We start from the raw sequence: 17,182 nt of genomic DNA on the forward strand, positions 1-17,182 counted from the left end.
ATGTGAAATCGTGAAGAAGGTTCCGTAGTCTTAATTCCTGCCACAGTCTACGTGGTCATTAATCCCCCCTTAACATAAAGATGCTTATCCCCTCGTACTTGATGATGAGATGGACCCAAAAATGACCTGCTAGTAAGTAGTCATGGATTTCAAATGGGATCAATCCCTCCAATAGTATGCGGCCCATGCCCGGAATGGTGGCCTCTCGGCTGAACTAGACGTCAATATGTGCGTGTTACAGTGAAACATGGTGTCCCATACGTGTTGTCATGCGTAGACCTACACATGATGTCGGAGGTAAACGTTTCGAGTACGTCACTTCGGTTTTCCGTTAATACAACGCGGTCAGATTAGCCCGAAGTTCGGGTAATGTGCTGCATAGTTATTGAGTGGATGCCCATAAGCATGAAATGAATATTTTGAACGAATTTCAATACCACTTGAGAACTGTCTCTATTACTAGTGTAAATAGTATTATGAATGACTTCAAACCTTGCTTGTGTCTCAGCCTGGGATAAAGTCCCACCTGCTATTCTTAATTACTGATGTCCAAATAGTTAATAAGTCTGTGGAAATACATTAAGAAACTTGATGACGTCTTGCGTAGATCTACGCATGATGTCATTATTGAACCGGGCATCATAGTATACTTGATTAAAGATATGTTTGTTATCAATATAAACCTTGATAACTGATCATTCATTAGCATATAGCACAATTAAATAATCAAAGCATAACCTGGAGTGACGATTCAAACAGAATAATGGATCTCAATAATTAACAGTGTATCCACCGAACATTTGATAATACAGTACATATGCTCAAATAGCAATTAGCAAGTAATAGTGTATTGCAATACACATGGTTGATAAAACACAACTTAAAGTCACAGAAAATCAGATTGTTGGATCTCAATGTTGGTGCGTTAACATCAATGACAGTCTGCCATCTGTAAGATAGGTATTGATCTACTTTAAAACCTATGCAGTCTACTCCCTTACATTGGTGACGGCAATAATCGTGAGAAATGCCCCATTCCACTAGTGTGGAGATAAATAAAAGGATATCAGTAAATGTCATGAAATTGGAGTGTGAACGAACAGGTTTGGCAGTGGTTTCTATGCAGTCAAATTTTACTGGGGGAAATGGAAAATGTGTACTGTGCTTGTCATATGCTGTAACATTATTAAGCAGGTTCAGAGATTTGGTTACGAAGAACTGAAATTCCATTGCCCTAGTTGAATCATTATCTAATGGGTCATGAGTATCCTAAAATCCATATTAAATTAATACAATACTGCTGTTAAAACTAACATCAAAGCGTGTCCCCATGAGGGTCTGTTTTGAGAACAGCAGTTTCCCACCTAATAAAAATTATTGGTGATGGGCAGAAGGGCTTCACATTTAGTACATGTCATTGATACAATGATCTGATACTTCAATTGGAGAAACATTATCACAACACTTGCAAGGCATCAAAATTGAGATTCACAAAAGGACGTGCATCTCATGGTCACAGTTGAGGCCTGTTAGGGAGAATTCTCAAAAGTGCTAATTCCCTTCACCTTAGACTCCTAGCAACTTTGCTGAATTTTGAGGACTTGATTTATTTACCTGAGGAGAATGTGACCCTTTTTTCCCACTCATGTATTTTGATGTGTGTTTTACTCTGGTGTTCTTTGATTATGGAGTTGGAGCTAACTCCATAGGCGGCATTTTATTCAATTGTCACACAGCACCCTCAGTGCAGTGGCAGAGGGATGTGTTTTAGACTTCCTAAGGAGTCAATACCTTCTCTGGGATAAACTACTGTTTCCCAGAGAAAGTAAAGTGAAATTGAGTTTACTAGTCTTTTTTAAATTCCTAGACCCAGCACGAACTATCTTACAATATAGTGCTGGAGGGGTTACTTAGTATCCCCTATGTCTAGATACTCATGTAGCAGTCACATGCTACCCTTTCCTCTAGAAGTGGCTAGTGGCAGTGGTTTTACAATGAACTACCATGATTTTTTCCAACCACGGACACTGGTAGCATTAAATTGCGAAAGCCATGTTTTTCAAGATGGTTTTTTGAGCCCCCTTTGTTTAAACAGGTCCCGGTCTTCTTTTTTCGCCGGTTCTTTTTGGAAAGGTCCATCTAGTGTTTGTCTCTGCGTGCCAAACCAGGTTTTGTCCCTTTGTGTGCCTTTTTGTCAGGCTTCAGGAGTGAAGACTGCCTCCGGTATCTGAGTGTCTGGGGTGGGTAGGAAGTGAGGGAGGAGCCCGAAACTCCCTGTGCTTAGTCTCCGAGGAGACCCAAATGCACTCTGCCGTGATTGGCTTGCTGACTGTCCGGTAAGGACAGCCACCCTGCTGGGGGAGTGACAGGTAGGCTGGAATGAAAGGGAGAAAACTGTTTAAAATGCGAGTCTCTTGGACTGGAAAGCAGAATCGACCACTGGAACGAAAGAACCGATGATGAGCTGGAAGAGGATGGCTGCCGCAACTCCTGGACCGTTGGTTTGCCTGTGTAGCCCTGCTGCCGGTCCAAATTGCCACCTAACTCCATTGGACAGAGAAGATCCTTCAAGGACGGCTTCTTCCTTTGAGTTGGTGGGACCAATCAACTCATAAGACACCTGGATACCATTCTCAAGGCTGGTTAGGATTAATCAGGGAGAGGGAGACCAGCTTGTGTTCTTGAATCTACAGCTACTGGAACTGAAGTGACTCCATCTTGTTTGCTTTCTTCGATCCTGTGCAGTGCAGGAGTCCCCTGACTTCCTCTCTTGTCCCCACGACTGAGGCTCAGGAACAGTGAGCTCTGCAAGAACTGCCAGGAACCAACGACTGCAGCAGTATTTGTTTCTTCATACGAAGGTACTGTGCTAACCTGATTGAGAGAATGCCACTCTTGCCGTGAAAGTTTGTGAAACTTTCCTAACACAGGCCTAATCAGCTTGTGACCTGACATATGATTCTTTTTCACCTAAATTACTTCTGAGAACTTTTGCAAAGACTTTACCATTTGATGCCAGAACTGCTCTTTCCTTTCCAGAACACTAGCCCATTGACTTTGGCCTGGCCTATTGACTTGAATTGAACTCTTCTGTTGAACTGAAACTATTTGCACTGTCTAAACAAGTATGTGATCTATTCTACTTACCTTGTCTCTTTTACCCACTAAGTAACCAAACTGCTATTTTGCTCCTACTTCAGGGGAGCTCAAACTGTCTCAAAATCTTAGTTTTGTATTGAAGTGTATATAATAAGTCTTCTAGTGAAATGTTTTATAAATGATTGTGTTTTACCAAGAAACCTTGAGTATAAGTTTTTACTTGAACAACTGTGATTGAAAGTCCTGCGTAATTGCTTGTACTGCTCACATTCACTCTTGAGATAAGCCTGGCTGCTCAGCTTGCTACCAAAAACTGTGTGGTACAGACATATACCAAAGGTTGGTTTGGCTAACAGCTGTAGTCCTAGTTGTGTGTAGTGGTCTGGGTACTGCAGGCAATTCTGCCTAACAAGGGGATGTTGTGTACCCGCTCAGCACTCCACATAAGGTGGGGTGGGCTGATCTCCCAATACAAAAGATCCCACTGCCCTTGGGGGAATATGTCTTCTCACAAGGAAAACTACTTAAAATAAAAATAGAAGGCCAATGGGCCCCCAGCAACACTGCACAGCGAGTGCTGTGTGCCGCAGAAGTCAATGGCAGATGCCGCAAAACTTGGAGGAACGCATGAATCCAAGAAAAGGGTATACAAAGAAACACAAAAGGTTCCCATTGAAAGAGTAGGAGGCTGAGTGAGTGTGGAAAGAAATTCCCACTCACTAAGGAGAATTGACAAAAGAAAACAGTACAGCAAAAAGTGCTGGGGAACTCACTGGTGGAGGAGATTGCCTACTGAACCATAGGACACTACTTGATTGTGCAGTCCCATGGGGTGTTTTACCTGCTTGCTAGGCTGTGCAGTGGCCTTCTACCCCCTCAACTCTTAATTGTTAGGTTGGGTGTCACCCTGTGGCAGTGAACCCTTTCAAGACAGCCAATCCGCGCTGGTTTCACTCAGGCACTCCTAGAGACAAAGGACAGGGAAGTTTCGGGACTCTCCCTCATTTCCAGAACAGTGGAGCCTGAGTGGGCTTCATGGCTGAAGCCTGCCGAAGGCAAAACACACAAAGGGCTCAAACCTGTTTCAACTAACATAGTAAAAGCCAAGAAGGAACGAACAAACAGAAAAGGGTGACAAAAGAAGACCTGGGTCATTTTGGAAAGAATTGTCAGTGATTGGTGCTCTACTGCAGCTGAGGGTTCAGACTGCAATTAAGATGCACACTGGTAGAAAAAGTAAACCACTGCCACCAGCCATTTAAAGTATGTTAGTGTGACAAAAAAGAGGTGGAATAGGGAATTAATAAGTAACTCCCAAGCACTACACACAGAGTGGTGTGTACTGGTCCCTGGTCCCACAAAGGAAAAGGTAAGAAGGACAGGGACCATCTTAGTACTCTTGGCACCCAAGAAAATGTAATTAAACATTAAAAGTCCAGAGGACTTCTCAATGGCACTGCACAGAAGGCGCTGTGTGTCACAATACAAAAGCAGATGCCTATGGAGTTTACCAGACTACATAAAACAGTAAGGAAGATAGAAAATCATAGTCGGGAAACTCCACGAGTGAGTGAGAAAAAGTTCCCTCTCACTCGGGAGTAAAAATTAAAAAGCTCTGAGTCCAGCAAAAGAGCTGGGGGTCTCTAAGGTTGAAGGGAATTAGCACAGAAATGAAAATTCTACCTCTCTCAGCTGGTACTACTCATCATCTCCTTCTCCCCAACTTCCAGTGTTATGCCGATGACACACAACTCTCCTTTAAACTCCCTGCTGACTCTTTTGCACCTTCCATCATCCTGGATTGCTCTTCTGCCATCCAGGTCTGGTGCACTTCCAATGATCTCTACCTAAATGCCAGTGAAACAGAGATACTTACCATTGGGACTCATTGCCCCAACTTCTTCCCTTCACTCTGGCCTTCCTCCATGGGTTCTCCCCACCTGCTCTCTTCTGAAGCCATAAACCTTGAAGTCATCTTCGACTCATCTCTCCTTCCTCCCTCACTCTCTGGACATTGGCAAGCAGGCCCACTTTCAGCTCTTCCTTCTCAAAGGAATTCTACCTTTTCTCACTTCCACTGAAGCTCAATGTTACCCGAGCCCTGGTTCTCTGACTATTGCAACAGCCTCCTCCTGAATCTCCCTTCTTAGAGTCTTCGAATCATCCAGCTAATCAAGTAAATGGCAGCAAGACCTATCCTTGGCCTCAAGCCCAGGGACCACATCTCTCCTGCCCTTAAAAGCAACTGGTTCCCGGTTGCTTCACGGATTAAATTCAAATCCCTCTATCATCCACACGTATGTCTGGGGCCAGGGACCACACGATTTGCAACTCTCTCGTACTAAATTTCCCCCTCCAGACTCCTGAACTCCTCTGGCACCAAATCTTTGTGTGAAGCTTTTTGCTAAACAGAGTGCAGGTGGTTGATCGCTTTCCTCTGCTGTCTCCCTTCTTTGGAACTGTTATGTAAGGATTTGGGGTAGTACCCTTTGGGTGCACTACAACAACCTTAGCCTCCTGGTAATAGGAATCCAACCTTTGGTATAAGTCTGTACTACACAGGTTGGTAGTGTGGTTGATCAGCCAGGCTTATCTCAACAGTAGTCAATGTGAGCAGTCGAGTAGTTGCACAAAGATTCAGTGACATGTATCCAAATAAACACTTACACTCAAGGTTTCTTGATTAAATACTTATTAATTTAACAGTCAGTATAAGCATTCTCCAGAAGCAGCAATATTACAGTAAAACGCAAATACCTCCAATACACCTTTAGTTTCTAAATCAGCAAATACCCGTTGGGGATGGCAGTCACTTCCTACACCCTCAGGTGACTTAAATAGTTGAACACTGTGGACATTAATATATTACTGTTATTATTTAGAATAATACTGAGATGAGTGTCAAATAACAGGTTATTAGAATAAAACAAGAGCTCAAACAAATATTCTGAAGCAGGTAAGTACTTTTTGAACCATCTCCCCACTGCAAAGTAAGTTAACCCTTTCCTGGAGGGAAGGCAAAACACGCAATCAGAGAGGAGTCATTCAGGGAGCCAGGCCAATGTCAATTGGGCAAAAGTCTGGGTGAGCTGAAGCACTTCTTGCAGGTGAGTAAAAAGTATTGCACACTGTTTTAGAAGTCTTGGTTGCAAAAGAAGAATCAATGTAGGGCCACAAGCTGTTAGGCTTGTGAGTAGAAGATGCAAGCAACTCTACAGAGCAACCAATACAAGACTCAACTGAGAACAAGCAAAGCTACAAGAGTTATGTTCTCTTAAACTGTACAGTACCTTCGGTTAGAAGAAAAAAGATGGTAGATGACGTCTGTTCTTGTGCAGATCCTGGTGTTCCTGGGCCTCCGTTGTGGGGACAAGAGGGAGGACTTCTGGGGACTCCTACACTGCAACAAGATGGTCACCGACTCCAACTGGTAATCTGCAAACAAGTGGCACTTGGGTGTTTCAGCTCCTAATGTCTACCGCAAATAGCACCACCGTGGTTTCTGGCTGTCGAGAAGGACTTTCCTTGCATCTGGGGTCCATCAGTCTATTGAGGTGGCTCGGACTCGGTCAGTCCTACTTCCTGGGAGTCTGGAGGATCTACCTTGGCCAGCTTAAAAGTGATACACTCCGAATATGGTGTTCCTCTCCCTGACACTTTGGTTCCTGCAGCAGCAAGGAAGTACAGCCATCTTCGAGAGGATGTCCCAACGAGTTCACTTTGGAGTTGATTGGTCCCACAAACTCAAGGGGAGAAGTCGTCCTTGCAGGGCTTCTCTAGTCGAAGCAAATTCAGAGCTTCAGCACAGCAGCAGGGCTTCACCGGGCAAACCAACGGTCCAGCAGTTGCAGCACACGTCTCTTCCAAGTTCTTTGAATTCCTTCGTCCAGTGTTCGACTCTGCCTTCGAAGCCAAAATGCCTCACCTTTTTATGCAGGTTTCTCCCATTCATTCCAGCCTAGCTGCCAGTCAAACAGCAGGGTGACTGTCCTTGCCGGACAGCCAGCTCTGGGTGTATTCCTGCAATTAAGCACAGGGAGTTCCGGGCACCTCCCTCACTTCCTGCCCCTGACACTCTGGAGCCAGAGGCAGGCTTCTCTCATTAATTCTGCCAAAGACAAAAAGAACAAAGGGACCAAACCTGGTTTGGCATGCAGAGTAAATCTCAAGAAGGACCTTTCCGCAGAAAAATGGTGAAAAAAAAGACCAGGGCCATTTTGACAAATGGCACCCATGGGTGCTTTACTGAAGCTGCGAATGCAGCCAGCGAAAACGGTAGTAAAAAGTAAACCAGTGCCACCAGCCGTTAATCGTAGAAAGGGTAACATAAAAATTGTACATGAGGAGCTAGACAAAGGGGATAGTAAGTAACCCCTCAAGCACCCTAATGTAAGAGTTTATGCTCGGTCTAGTCAATTTCACTTTACTGCTCTTGTAAACAGTTTATCCAAGAGAAGGTAATTAAACCTTGGGATAAATTGAAAAACTTCCCTGTGCCACTGCACTGAAGGTGCTGTGTGTCACAATGTTAAAAGATGCCTATGAAGTTTTTCAGACTCCAAAAACCAAAAGAAACAGAGTTCAAATCACATAAAATACATGAGTGGGAAAAAGGGCCTCACTCTCTCAGGTAAAAGTGAAAAAAGTCCTAGAGTCCAGCAAAAGTGCTGGGGGTGTCTAAGGTAGGGAGAATTCTCAGAAATGTGCCAATTCCTCTCTAACAGGAACAGCCTCTCCCTCCCCATTTGTCTTGAGCAGGATGTTCTTAAATTCAGAAGCTCATCAATACTTTCTTCTTTACCTCTTCCTTTCCCCCACTCTCCTCTGCCAATCAGTTGCTTGTTTGGTGTGCAGGGCCCCTATGCATCTTCGGGGCCCTGACCTCCCACAACAAATTGCCCCCAGCTTCTGTTTTCCTCTGCACTTGCCTCGGCGTACCCTCATTGCACTTCAACTGTTGCTCACCCATGATCACCTCAGCACCTTTCCCTTTCCCCCTCCCTTCTGCACTTTCTAAACAGGCATAGTAGGTTTGTCCTCCCTCCCACTCACTGCATTTAATATTTCCTTATGTATTTAATTGTATTATTTCACATCCCTTGTCTCCTCCCTGTTGCCCTGTGGGTGCTTTGAAACACTATTTCTGATGTTTGTTAATCTGCTTAGAATCACATGCTGTGCATATGGTCCGACATCCAGTGGTAACCGCTGAATATTGCATCTTTTCTTTAGAGAATCGAAAGGGGACGTCAACATGGGCGAGCCTGTAACACTATTCCTACGTGACGTGTAGTGTACCCAAAATCCCTCACGTGTAGAGGTCCCTAAGATTGTTTTTTCCACCCAGCATACTGGTCGCCTTGACGCGGAGTTCGTTAAAGACTTTGCTTATTGTCCATCGACCTTTGGTTGAATAATTATATAAAGAATCATCACCCTACCTGTCCGTTGTTTCAACGATCGTTGCAGACCTCCACCGAGACGTTCAGGAACTCGACAGACGGTGATCCAGTAGGCATTGCTGATCACGTGGCCGGGCCTTCCGCCGGCTGATACAGTAGGGAGAGTGGGGTTGGAGTGGACATTTCTATACAAATTGAGAATGCCTTTCCCTTTCCTTCCTCTTTCCCTTTCGGTCTTCGTCACTCTAACCATCCTCAGCTATGGAGAGGACTCCATTTAGGTTTGGCCCTAATTGTAGGAGCGAATTCCCTTGGAAAGACGGGCACAGACGGTGTAACCGGTGCTTACCGCTCAATCACAAAGGGGAAAGATGCGCGGCTTGTAAGTTCCTTCGTCCTAAAACATTAAAAGAGCAGAGAGTCAAACGGTGGGTGGCCTACGGTATGTCGAAGGCCGAATTTTCTCCCACTGCCGCAGCCACCAAATGTGACGATGTCGAGAGTGACAAACATACCTCTGAACCGGAGGTTATTGACCTTTCGACGGAACGCTCGTGTTCCACATCTGTCCCCGGCCCAGATAGGCACAGCTTAGGCACTGCTATTAGGATGTCATACCCTGGTGACATAGACTAACATGTACACATCTCAAAGCACACAACCCCCCCCCCATTTCATTCTTCGGCCAGATCGAAGAAGACTTCAGCGCCAACGGATACACAGGAAACCCTGGCGGCACCTGCTGACCGTCAGGTTCGGCAGCCTCCCACAGCCACAATTGCGCCTAGCGACCGGGAAATTGAAAACAAATGGCGCTACCCCAATATATCGGGTTCCGCTGAGACGCATCGCAAGAAGGCGCCGGCAATGACAGGGTTCCGATTCCACCGAAAAAGGTGGTCACAGACAAGGCCTCGGCAGCGCTGAATAGGGCGGCCGTTGAGGACAAGGCCCCAACACCAGCGAAAAAGACCCCCTCGCAGGCTGAAGCTACACATGTCACCACCGCGGAGGATGTCGCCAGCAGTTTAGCCAGGATTGTCATTGACAATTCTTAGAAGCGGCAGGGCCGGGATGCGCCGAGGCCCACGGAAGGGCCCAGGGATCCATCGAGGTCCAAGGAGGGCCTAAGGGGGGGGTACCAGAACCCACCCAGAAGTCCAAGGAGAAGCAGAATCTCACCGCTATTGGTGCCCCAGGAGGAGTTCTCCGAAAGCGAAGGACTATTCTCGACGATGAGACGAAAATCTCGATGCTTTTCGACAGATGAACAAGATCAGGACATTTTTCCACCTCTAGGCCTTCTGTTTGGACTAGAGAAAAATGTGACAATTGCATGGAAAGGCTAGACAGGTTTGTTTCCCGTTCAGAACAACCCACACCAAGGAGGCCAAGGGATGAGAGACCTATGGACCCCATGGCTAAGTTTCCAAGACTTTTTGACCCCTCTTTAGAAGGGGATATTTACAATTATGATTTAACAGAGGATGACATTCATGCTGATACCCAGGAGGAAGAATTCAACCCTGAGGACTTGCATGAGCCCATAGAGGGCTGGGAAGAAAGCCCAGATGGGGGTGACCCCCCCCCCCCAACCATGGCAATCCCGGATCATCAAGACCCTGATGTACTGTCCCTGGACTCTCGCCAGTCAACTCCCGCTAGGCAACAACCATCTCCAGTGGATGACGAATTGACCTTTAACGTAATGTTACGTAAAGCAGCTGATGATTTTAAGATTGCTATGGAGGAGGTGGTCCCCAAAGCTGACTTTGTGGAAGATATCCTTAAGGAAAAGCCGCCAGCTAGGCCATTCCCCTCCTTAATTCAATTAAGACACGTCTGGCACCATCCTTATCACCTGCTCTCTCAAGAGGTGTAAACCCATGAATAGAAAAACTTTCGCCCTTCTCCATCAGACTCTCTTTATATCGGAGATCATTCCACCCCAGATTCCCTGGTAGTGACTACTACACGGAAGCGGGCAGGGGTCCCTTTGTCAACCGGCGAGGCACCCCCTGATAAGGAAAGTAAACGAATTTATGGCCTGGGAAAAAGAATCATGATTGCTTCCGCGTTCACAACCGCATTGCCAACAACAATACCTTGTTGGCCAGCTACAGCGATGCCCAGTGGGCTTCACTACAGGAAGGCGTACAAGAGGTTCGAAAAACCCCTACGTACTCGTCTCCTCTCCACTATCTATGAAGGCAGACAGATGAACCAGAGCATTCTTAAGAATACTTTGGATTCCGCAGAAACGGCTGGTCTATCCCTGGCTCAGGGTACACTACTAAAAAGACATGCTTGGCTGCGGAACTATAGATTTAAGCCAGAAACGCAGGCATCACTAACAAACCTGTGAAAGAATACAACTTGTTTGGGAAAGTGGTAGATGAGGCCCTCAAAACGGCAAAAAAGGAGCATGACACCTTAAACATTGGACCAGATCAGAGACCCCTCTACGAGAAGAGGATCTGGTTCCAAATGGCTTTTTCATGGCCAACGCTTCCCTCAGCAACAATACTGATTGAGAAGCAGTTGGAATTCTACACAGAGAAATGGTGGATAGACCACCCCGTATCCCCAAAGGGGTCAACGCCGTGGCAAAGGAAGAGGCTGGATCTCTACCCCTAGAGACTCCCCAGCCTCATGCCTCGAAGATTTGGGTCCCCTCCCATGCCTCCCCAGTCGGGGGGCGGCTAACATCATTTCTTCAGGCATGGGGGGTGATATCTACAGATCAGTGGGTGCTGAAGACCGTGGGCCATGGGTACTGTATAAAGTTCAACCGGTCCCCAACATTCAGACCTCCACGAGCAAGACGACAGACACCAGTCCATCTTCGCATTCTCCTGCAAGAAGTAGAAACTCTGCAGGAGCAAGGAACCATAGAAATCATTCATACCTCTGGCACAGGTAAAAGAAGGTATTTATTCAGTGTACTTCCTTGTACCCCAAAAAGGATCTAACCATGCGCCCTGTTCTAGATCTGCACCCAGCGAACAAGTAAAGTCACAAAAGTTCTGCATGGTCACACTGCAGGAAGTAATCCCACTGCTAACACAGGAGATTACATGTCAACACTGGACATGAAAGATAGCATACTTTGATATTTCAATGTTGCCAGCGCACAGAAAATACCTCATTTATGATACAAGACAAGCATTATCAGTTCAAAGTACTAACCTTCGGCATAGCATCTGCACCAAGGGTATTTACAAAAGTACTAGTGGTAGCAGCACATCTGCGCAGGCAATCCGTCCCGGTATATCCTTACCTCGACGACTGGCTTATAACAGGGGACTCTTGCGAAACTTGCCTGTCAAATACCCAAAAGACGATAGATCTTTTATTCAATCTGGGATTCTCTATCAACGAGACAAAATCCAGCCTAGACCCCAGTCAGGTCAAACAGATCCTAGGGGCTCTAATTCGAACAAAGGACGGCCTAGCCTTCCCCTCCAACGAGAGAGTCCAAAACATGTTTCCGATCCCTCAATATGTAGCCAGTTGATAGGTGACCATACGCAAGGCTATGCGACTGCTAGGAATGATGGCGTCATGTATCTACTTGGTTCCTCATGCTCAACTGCGCGCAATGTAAGAGTGGCTCAACAGCCAGTGGTGTCAGGCCAGCGGACAATGGGACGATCTAGTTGTCGTCTCGCCGGCCCTCGTTTTTTCACTGCAGTGATGGTTGAGGGAGAACCTCTTGAAAGGGAAATCCTTTAACACCCCTGCAGTGGAGGCAACTCTAACCACAGACTCGTCTCTTACAGGGTGAGGAGCTCACCTGCTTCAACAAACGGCGCACAGAGCTTGGTCGGCAGACATAGCATCCAACCACATAAACCTGTTGGAGTTGTTGGCAGTGTTCAAAGCACTACAAGCTTTCCAGACACAACTGCAGGGGAAGACGATCCTCATCCTCGCAGACAGCACCACGGCCATGTACTATCTGAACAAACAAGGGGGCACTCATTCTCCAGGGCTGTCCAAACTGTCCCAGAACATTTGGAAGTGTGCTCTCAAACTCAACCTGTTCCTACTATCACAACCCAGGGGAACTCAATCTTCTGGCAGACGTACTCTGCAGAGACTTTCCATTACCCAGGGAGTACGAATGGCGATTACACGGAGACATCGTCTCCAATATATTTGCAGAATGGGGCTTCACAGAGTTAGATATGTTCGCAGCTCTGGAGGATGCTCAATGCCAAATTACACCTCCAGTTACCCCCCAGAACTGCTCCAAGGGGAACAGACTCTGAATAACATGGTCAGGGAGATTTGTCTACGCTTTTCCCCCCCGACTCCCCTTCTCAACAAGATCGTGCACAGGAGGCACCAAGAACCAGTCACGATGATACTGGTGGCCCCCATGTGGGCCCGCCAACCCTGGTTCGCTCATCTGATGGAGATGTCCCTATCTCCTCCAGGCAAACTGCCATGCCCGTACAACATTTTGTCGCAAGACAGAGGGGAGACGCTTCACCCATGCCCGCAGACATTGAACTTAGCGGCCTGGCTCCTGAGGTCAGAGTTTGGACACCTGCAATTCTCTCAGATGTATGGACATTCTCAGGGAAGCAAGGAGCCGAACACCAGATATTGCTATTCCAGTAAATGGAAATGGTTTGTCATCTGGTGCAACTCAAAGAGCATTAACCCGATTAACTGCTCTCTCACACATTGTGTTATACCTAACTCATTTACTTGACTCAGGCCTGGTCTTCAACTCCATAAAGGTGCACTTACCTGCACTTTCAGCCTATACTACATCAAAACAGAGTCATGGTGGAAGATACCAGTTATTAAAGCTTTCATGGAGGGAGTGAAAAGAATTCAACCTCCCATTTCTAACCCGGCTCCCGGATGGGACCTAAACATGGTGTTGACTAGGCTTATGGGGGCTCCCTTCGAGCCCATGAGGAAGGCAAGTCTTAAAGACCTTACTCTTAAGACTGCTTTTTTAATAGCCATTATCTCCATCAAGAGAGTAAGTGAACTACAAGTGCTCTCAATCCTAGATCCCTTAACATTTCACAAAGACAAGGCAGTTCTGCGCACTCACCCTAGATTTGCACCTAAACTAATTTCAAAGTTCCATGTGAACCAGTCAATAGAACTACCAACTTTCTTTCAAAATCTTTCTAGCATGGGAGAAAGAACCCTGCACACACAGGATGTACGCAGAGCTGTCATGTTCTACATGGAAAGAACTTTACCACTTAGAAAAACTATCAGTTTTTTGTTTCGGTGGTGGCACGAAGAGGAGACGCAGTCTCCAAATCCACTATCTTTAGAAGGATTGTCAAATGCGTTACACTCTTGCTAAGTGAGAGCTGCCCATGAAGCCTAGAGAACATTCCACTCTTGGCACTGGGGCGTCTATAGCATTCATTGCAAATGTTCCCCTCAAATCTATATGCAAAGCGGCAACCTGGAGTTCTGTACACACCTTTACAAAACACTATTGCCTAGACACTCAGTCTAGGTCTGATACTCAGGTGGGACAGGCAGTACTAAGACATCTCTTCACTACTGTTCCTTCTCACAACCCAACTCCAACTCTGTGTACTGCTCACTAGTCTATGCACAGCATGTGATTCTAAGCAGATTAACAAGCATCAGAAGACCTGCATTACTTACTGTGAAAGCATTTCTGATGGTTGTATCTGCTTAGATTCACATGTGCCCACCCTTCCTCCCCGCTCGGATGGAAGGAACATAGACGTCTTACCACTTTCTCTCTTTTCTTGTACTCACTCACAATAGTCATAAGGCTCCCTCTTGGTAGAAAAAATACAATCAGAGGGACCTTGACATGTGAGGGATTTTGGGTACACTACACATCACCATAGTGTCACAGGCATGCCCATGTCAACGTCCCCTTTCAATTCTCGAAAGACAAGATGCAATACTCAGTGGTTACCACTGGATGTCAGACCATATGCACAGTATGTGAATCTAAGCAACCATGGTACAACCATCAAATGCTTTTACGGTAAATAATTCATGCCTTACCTCCTGTATGAATGCCTAACAAGCAAACAATAACTGTTTTCCTCTTTGTTTCCACATAGGGCTTAGGAACCGATGAAGATATCCTTATAGAAATCCTTGCTTCAAGAACCGGCAAGGAGATCAAGGAAATTAACAGGTGCTACAAAGAAGGTAACCCTGGACTCAAATTTTCCATAGTAGAAATGTGTGGATGTAGGGCCTAGCCTTTAATGAATAATTATGAAGGGTGTGTGTAAAACAGGTGTCATTGGGCCATCTTATGTTCTGAGAACTACATCTTATAACAGTGCTCCCAGCTTCTGCGAATTGCCTGTGCCAAAGGTTCAACTAAAAGCATGAACATACACAGCAATGGGGGGGGCATTCACTCTGCTAAGCTATTTTATTGGAGAGCAACGCATTCAACCTTTATTTGGTATGATTAATCCATTGGAGAATTTGCATGAAGCTAAAATGTTCAAACCATCTTTGCGTCAGTATTGGCCTGTTTGATAGTCAGCAGCTTCTTTGCTAGGTTTCAATAATAGTCCTCACCGACTCTACCCTGGTGAGATTCGGCCCCTGAGTTGGAAAGGGAATGATCTAATTGGTTAAATGAGGTACTTGGACTTTCTAAAATGTTTAATAAAACTAATTTGTGTTTCTATCTGTGCCTGAAGATTTCCCATTCAAGAGGGATTTAATAGCCTGATTGTGTAGTCCCTTTCTCCATGCTTGAGTTATAATTCCCTGCGGAGTGTGAACACTGCATGTAAATTCCTATGTTGGTTTTGGGAGGGTCCTGGGGCAGACATGCCTTATCTAGCTGTGGTTTTGATATACAATCCTCTCGATCACAACACCCACCCTCATTAAAGGAGCCAACAAAGAGAAGATTTTTGAAAAAAGATCCTGCTACTCCTCTTTTTGGGGAATACAGTATGATCAGGGTAAATAGCTAGCCGTGGATCTCCCGTTTCAACATTAAAATCTTCCACTGCAGGTATGTATGTTTCTGTAATGGGATCTCCCCCACCCTATTTTCCCAAATCACCGGAAGCAACAAAATGTAAATGAAAATGAACATACTTGAGTCTCTTGTAGAAACACTATCTGAGCATCCATCTCATTATGTCTAGAGACACATTTCTCTTTTTTTTTTGGTGAGTTTAAACCCTGACTATTCCGTGTAAATATTTCAGACACTTAGAACTGGGCAACATCTAACTATGGAGCTATATAAGATATATGTCCTACCCAGGGAGGGGAGGAAAAAATAAATATTCCATTCTTAGTGTGGTAGAACCTCCTCGCCTCCACCCCCCTGCACCCTCTAGGTTGACAAACCTTAATAAGGGTGCTCTCTCACTAAAGCCCCCTAGCCCACAAAGCAGCATACAAATACCCAGAAACGAAAATGAAAATAACTTGTGAATTATATCAAAGTTGTCTCCTCCACAGCCATCCTCTATCTCCTATAAAGTAATCTAAAATCCAAGTGGTCCGCGATGTGAGTGGACAGGGACAGGGACAGGGGGAGGGGGAGGGAGGGAGACTGAGAGGGGAGTCTAAGATGACACCATTGTTTTTGCCACACATGAGGGTGAGGGTTCCATGGAAGGTGGCCAGAGAGAAGGTGGGAGCTGGGGTCCCAATGAGCATGATCTCAGTCTTCATGGCATTAAGGCAGAGATTGGTAGCAGCACACCATGTCTGAATAGCAGTCAGAGTTGGGAAGAAGAGAAGGGGGTGGAAGGAAGCTAGAAGATGAGAGAAGTTGGAGATCAAATGGGCTAGACGGGCAAGGTAGAGGTTGAAGAGCCACAGCAAGAGGATAGAGTCCTGAGGGATGCCGCAGGTGGCGAGTGATTGGGAGCAGGGAAGAGAAAAGGGCCCAGTTGAACCTGACAATGTCGGTCAGAGGGAGGTCAACCAGTCCAGAGGCAGGTGTGATGCTAAGGATATCATGGGACCGATAAAGGGTGTTGGGATTGACCGTATCAAAGGCAGAGGGAAGGTCAAGAAGGATGAGACCAGAAGGAGAGTTGGTAACAGGATTTGAGAGCAAGTCTTCATGGGTGCAGTTCCCATGCCTCTGACTGCTCTGAAGTCAACTTGGTGGTCTTGGAGATAACCAACAGATTCACTGTGGTGGATCAGCTTGGAGATGACCAGCATTTTCAATAGTTTACCCAGGAAGGGGGTTGTAGTAACCCTGTGGGAGACTAGAGCAACCTTGTCCTCTTGGCAATAGATACCCAACTAACCCAACTATTGGTATAGGTCTGTACTACACAAGTTGGTAGAGTGACAGAGCAGCCAGACTTATCTGAAGAGGGGTAATTGTGAGCTGTAGAGAGGTAACATAGAGATTCACAATGTCATGTATTTAAATAACTAACTTATACTCAAGGTTTTCTAGTAAAATAATTATTTATTAAACAGTCCGTTTTAAAATAAGCCGTCTTTAGAAAAGGCAATATGCAGCAATAAAATACACTACACACACACACACACACACACACACACACACACTCTTTCTTCCTACACCCCGAGGTGACTTCAATTGCTAGGACACTGTGGACATTAATATATCACTTTAACACTTAAATGCAATACTGAGGTTGTGGAAAGGGAAAAGGATAGGGAAGGAAACCGAGGTTAACAAGTTC

At 45.7% G+C, this 17,182-nt stretch overlaps 1 protein-coding gene across 1 annotated transcript in view; it reads left to right on the top strand.

The window, feature by feature from the left end:
* Positions 1 to 17,182, top strand: part of LOC138510290 (annexin A1-like) — a 307,467-nt gene that overhangs the window by 111,598 nt on the left and 178,687 nt on the right. Inside the window, exon 6 of the mRNA XM_069625822.1 lies at positions 14,591 to 14,681. Within this exon, the coding sequence (XP_069481923.1) occupies positions 14,591 to 14,681 (91 nt within the window). The remainder of the gene's footprint in view (positions 1 to 14,590; positions 14,682 to 17,182) is intronic.

Source organism: Ambystoma mexicanum, chromosome 6p (genome assembly GCF_040938575.1).
Source record: "Ambystoma mexicanum isolate Mex_15411 chromosome 6p, UKY_AmexF1_1, whole genome shotgun sequence".
Classification (NCBI taxonomy): domain Eukaryota; kingdom Metazoa; phylum Chordata; class Amphibia; order Caudata; family Ambystomatidae; genus Ambystoma; species Ambystoma mexicanum.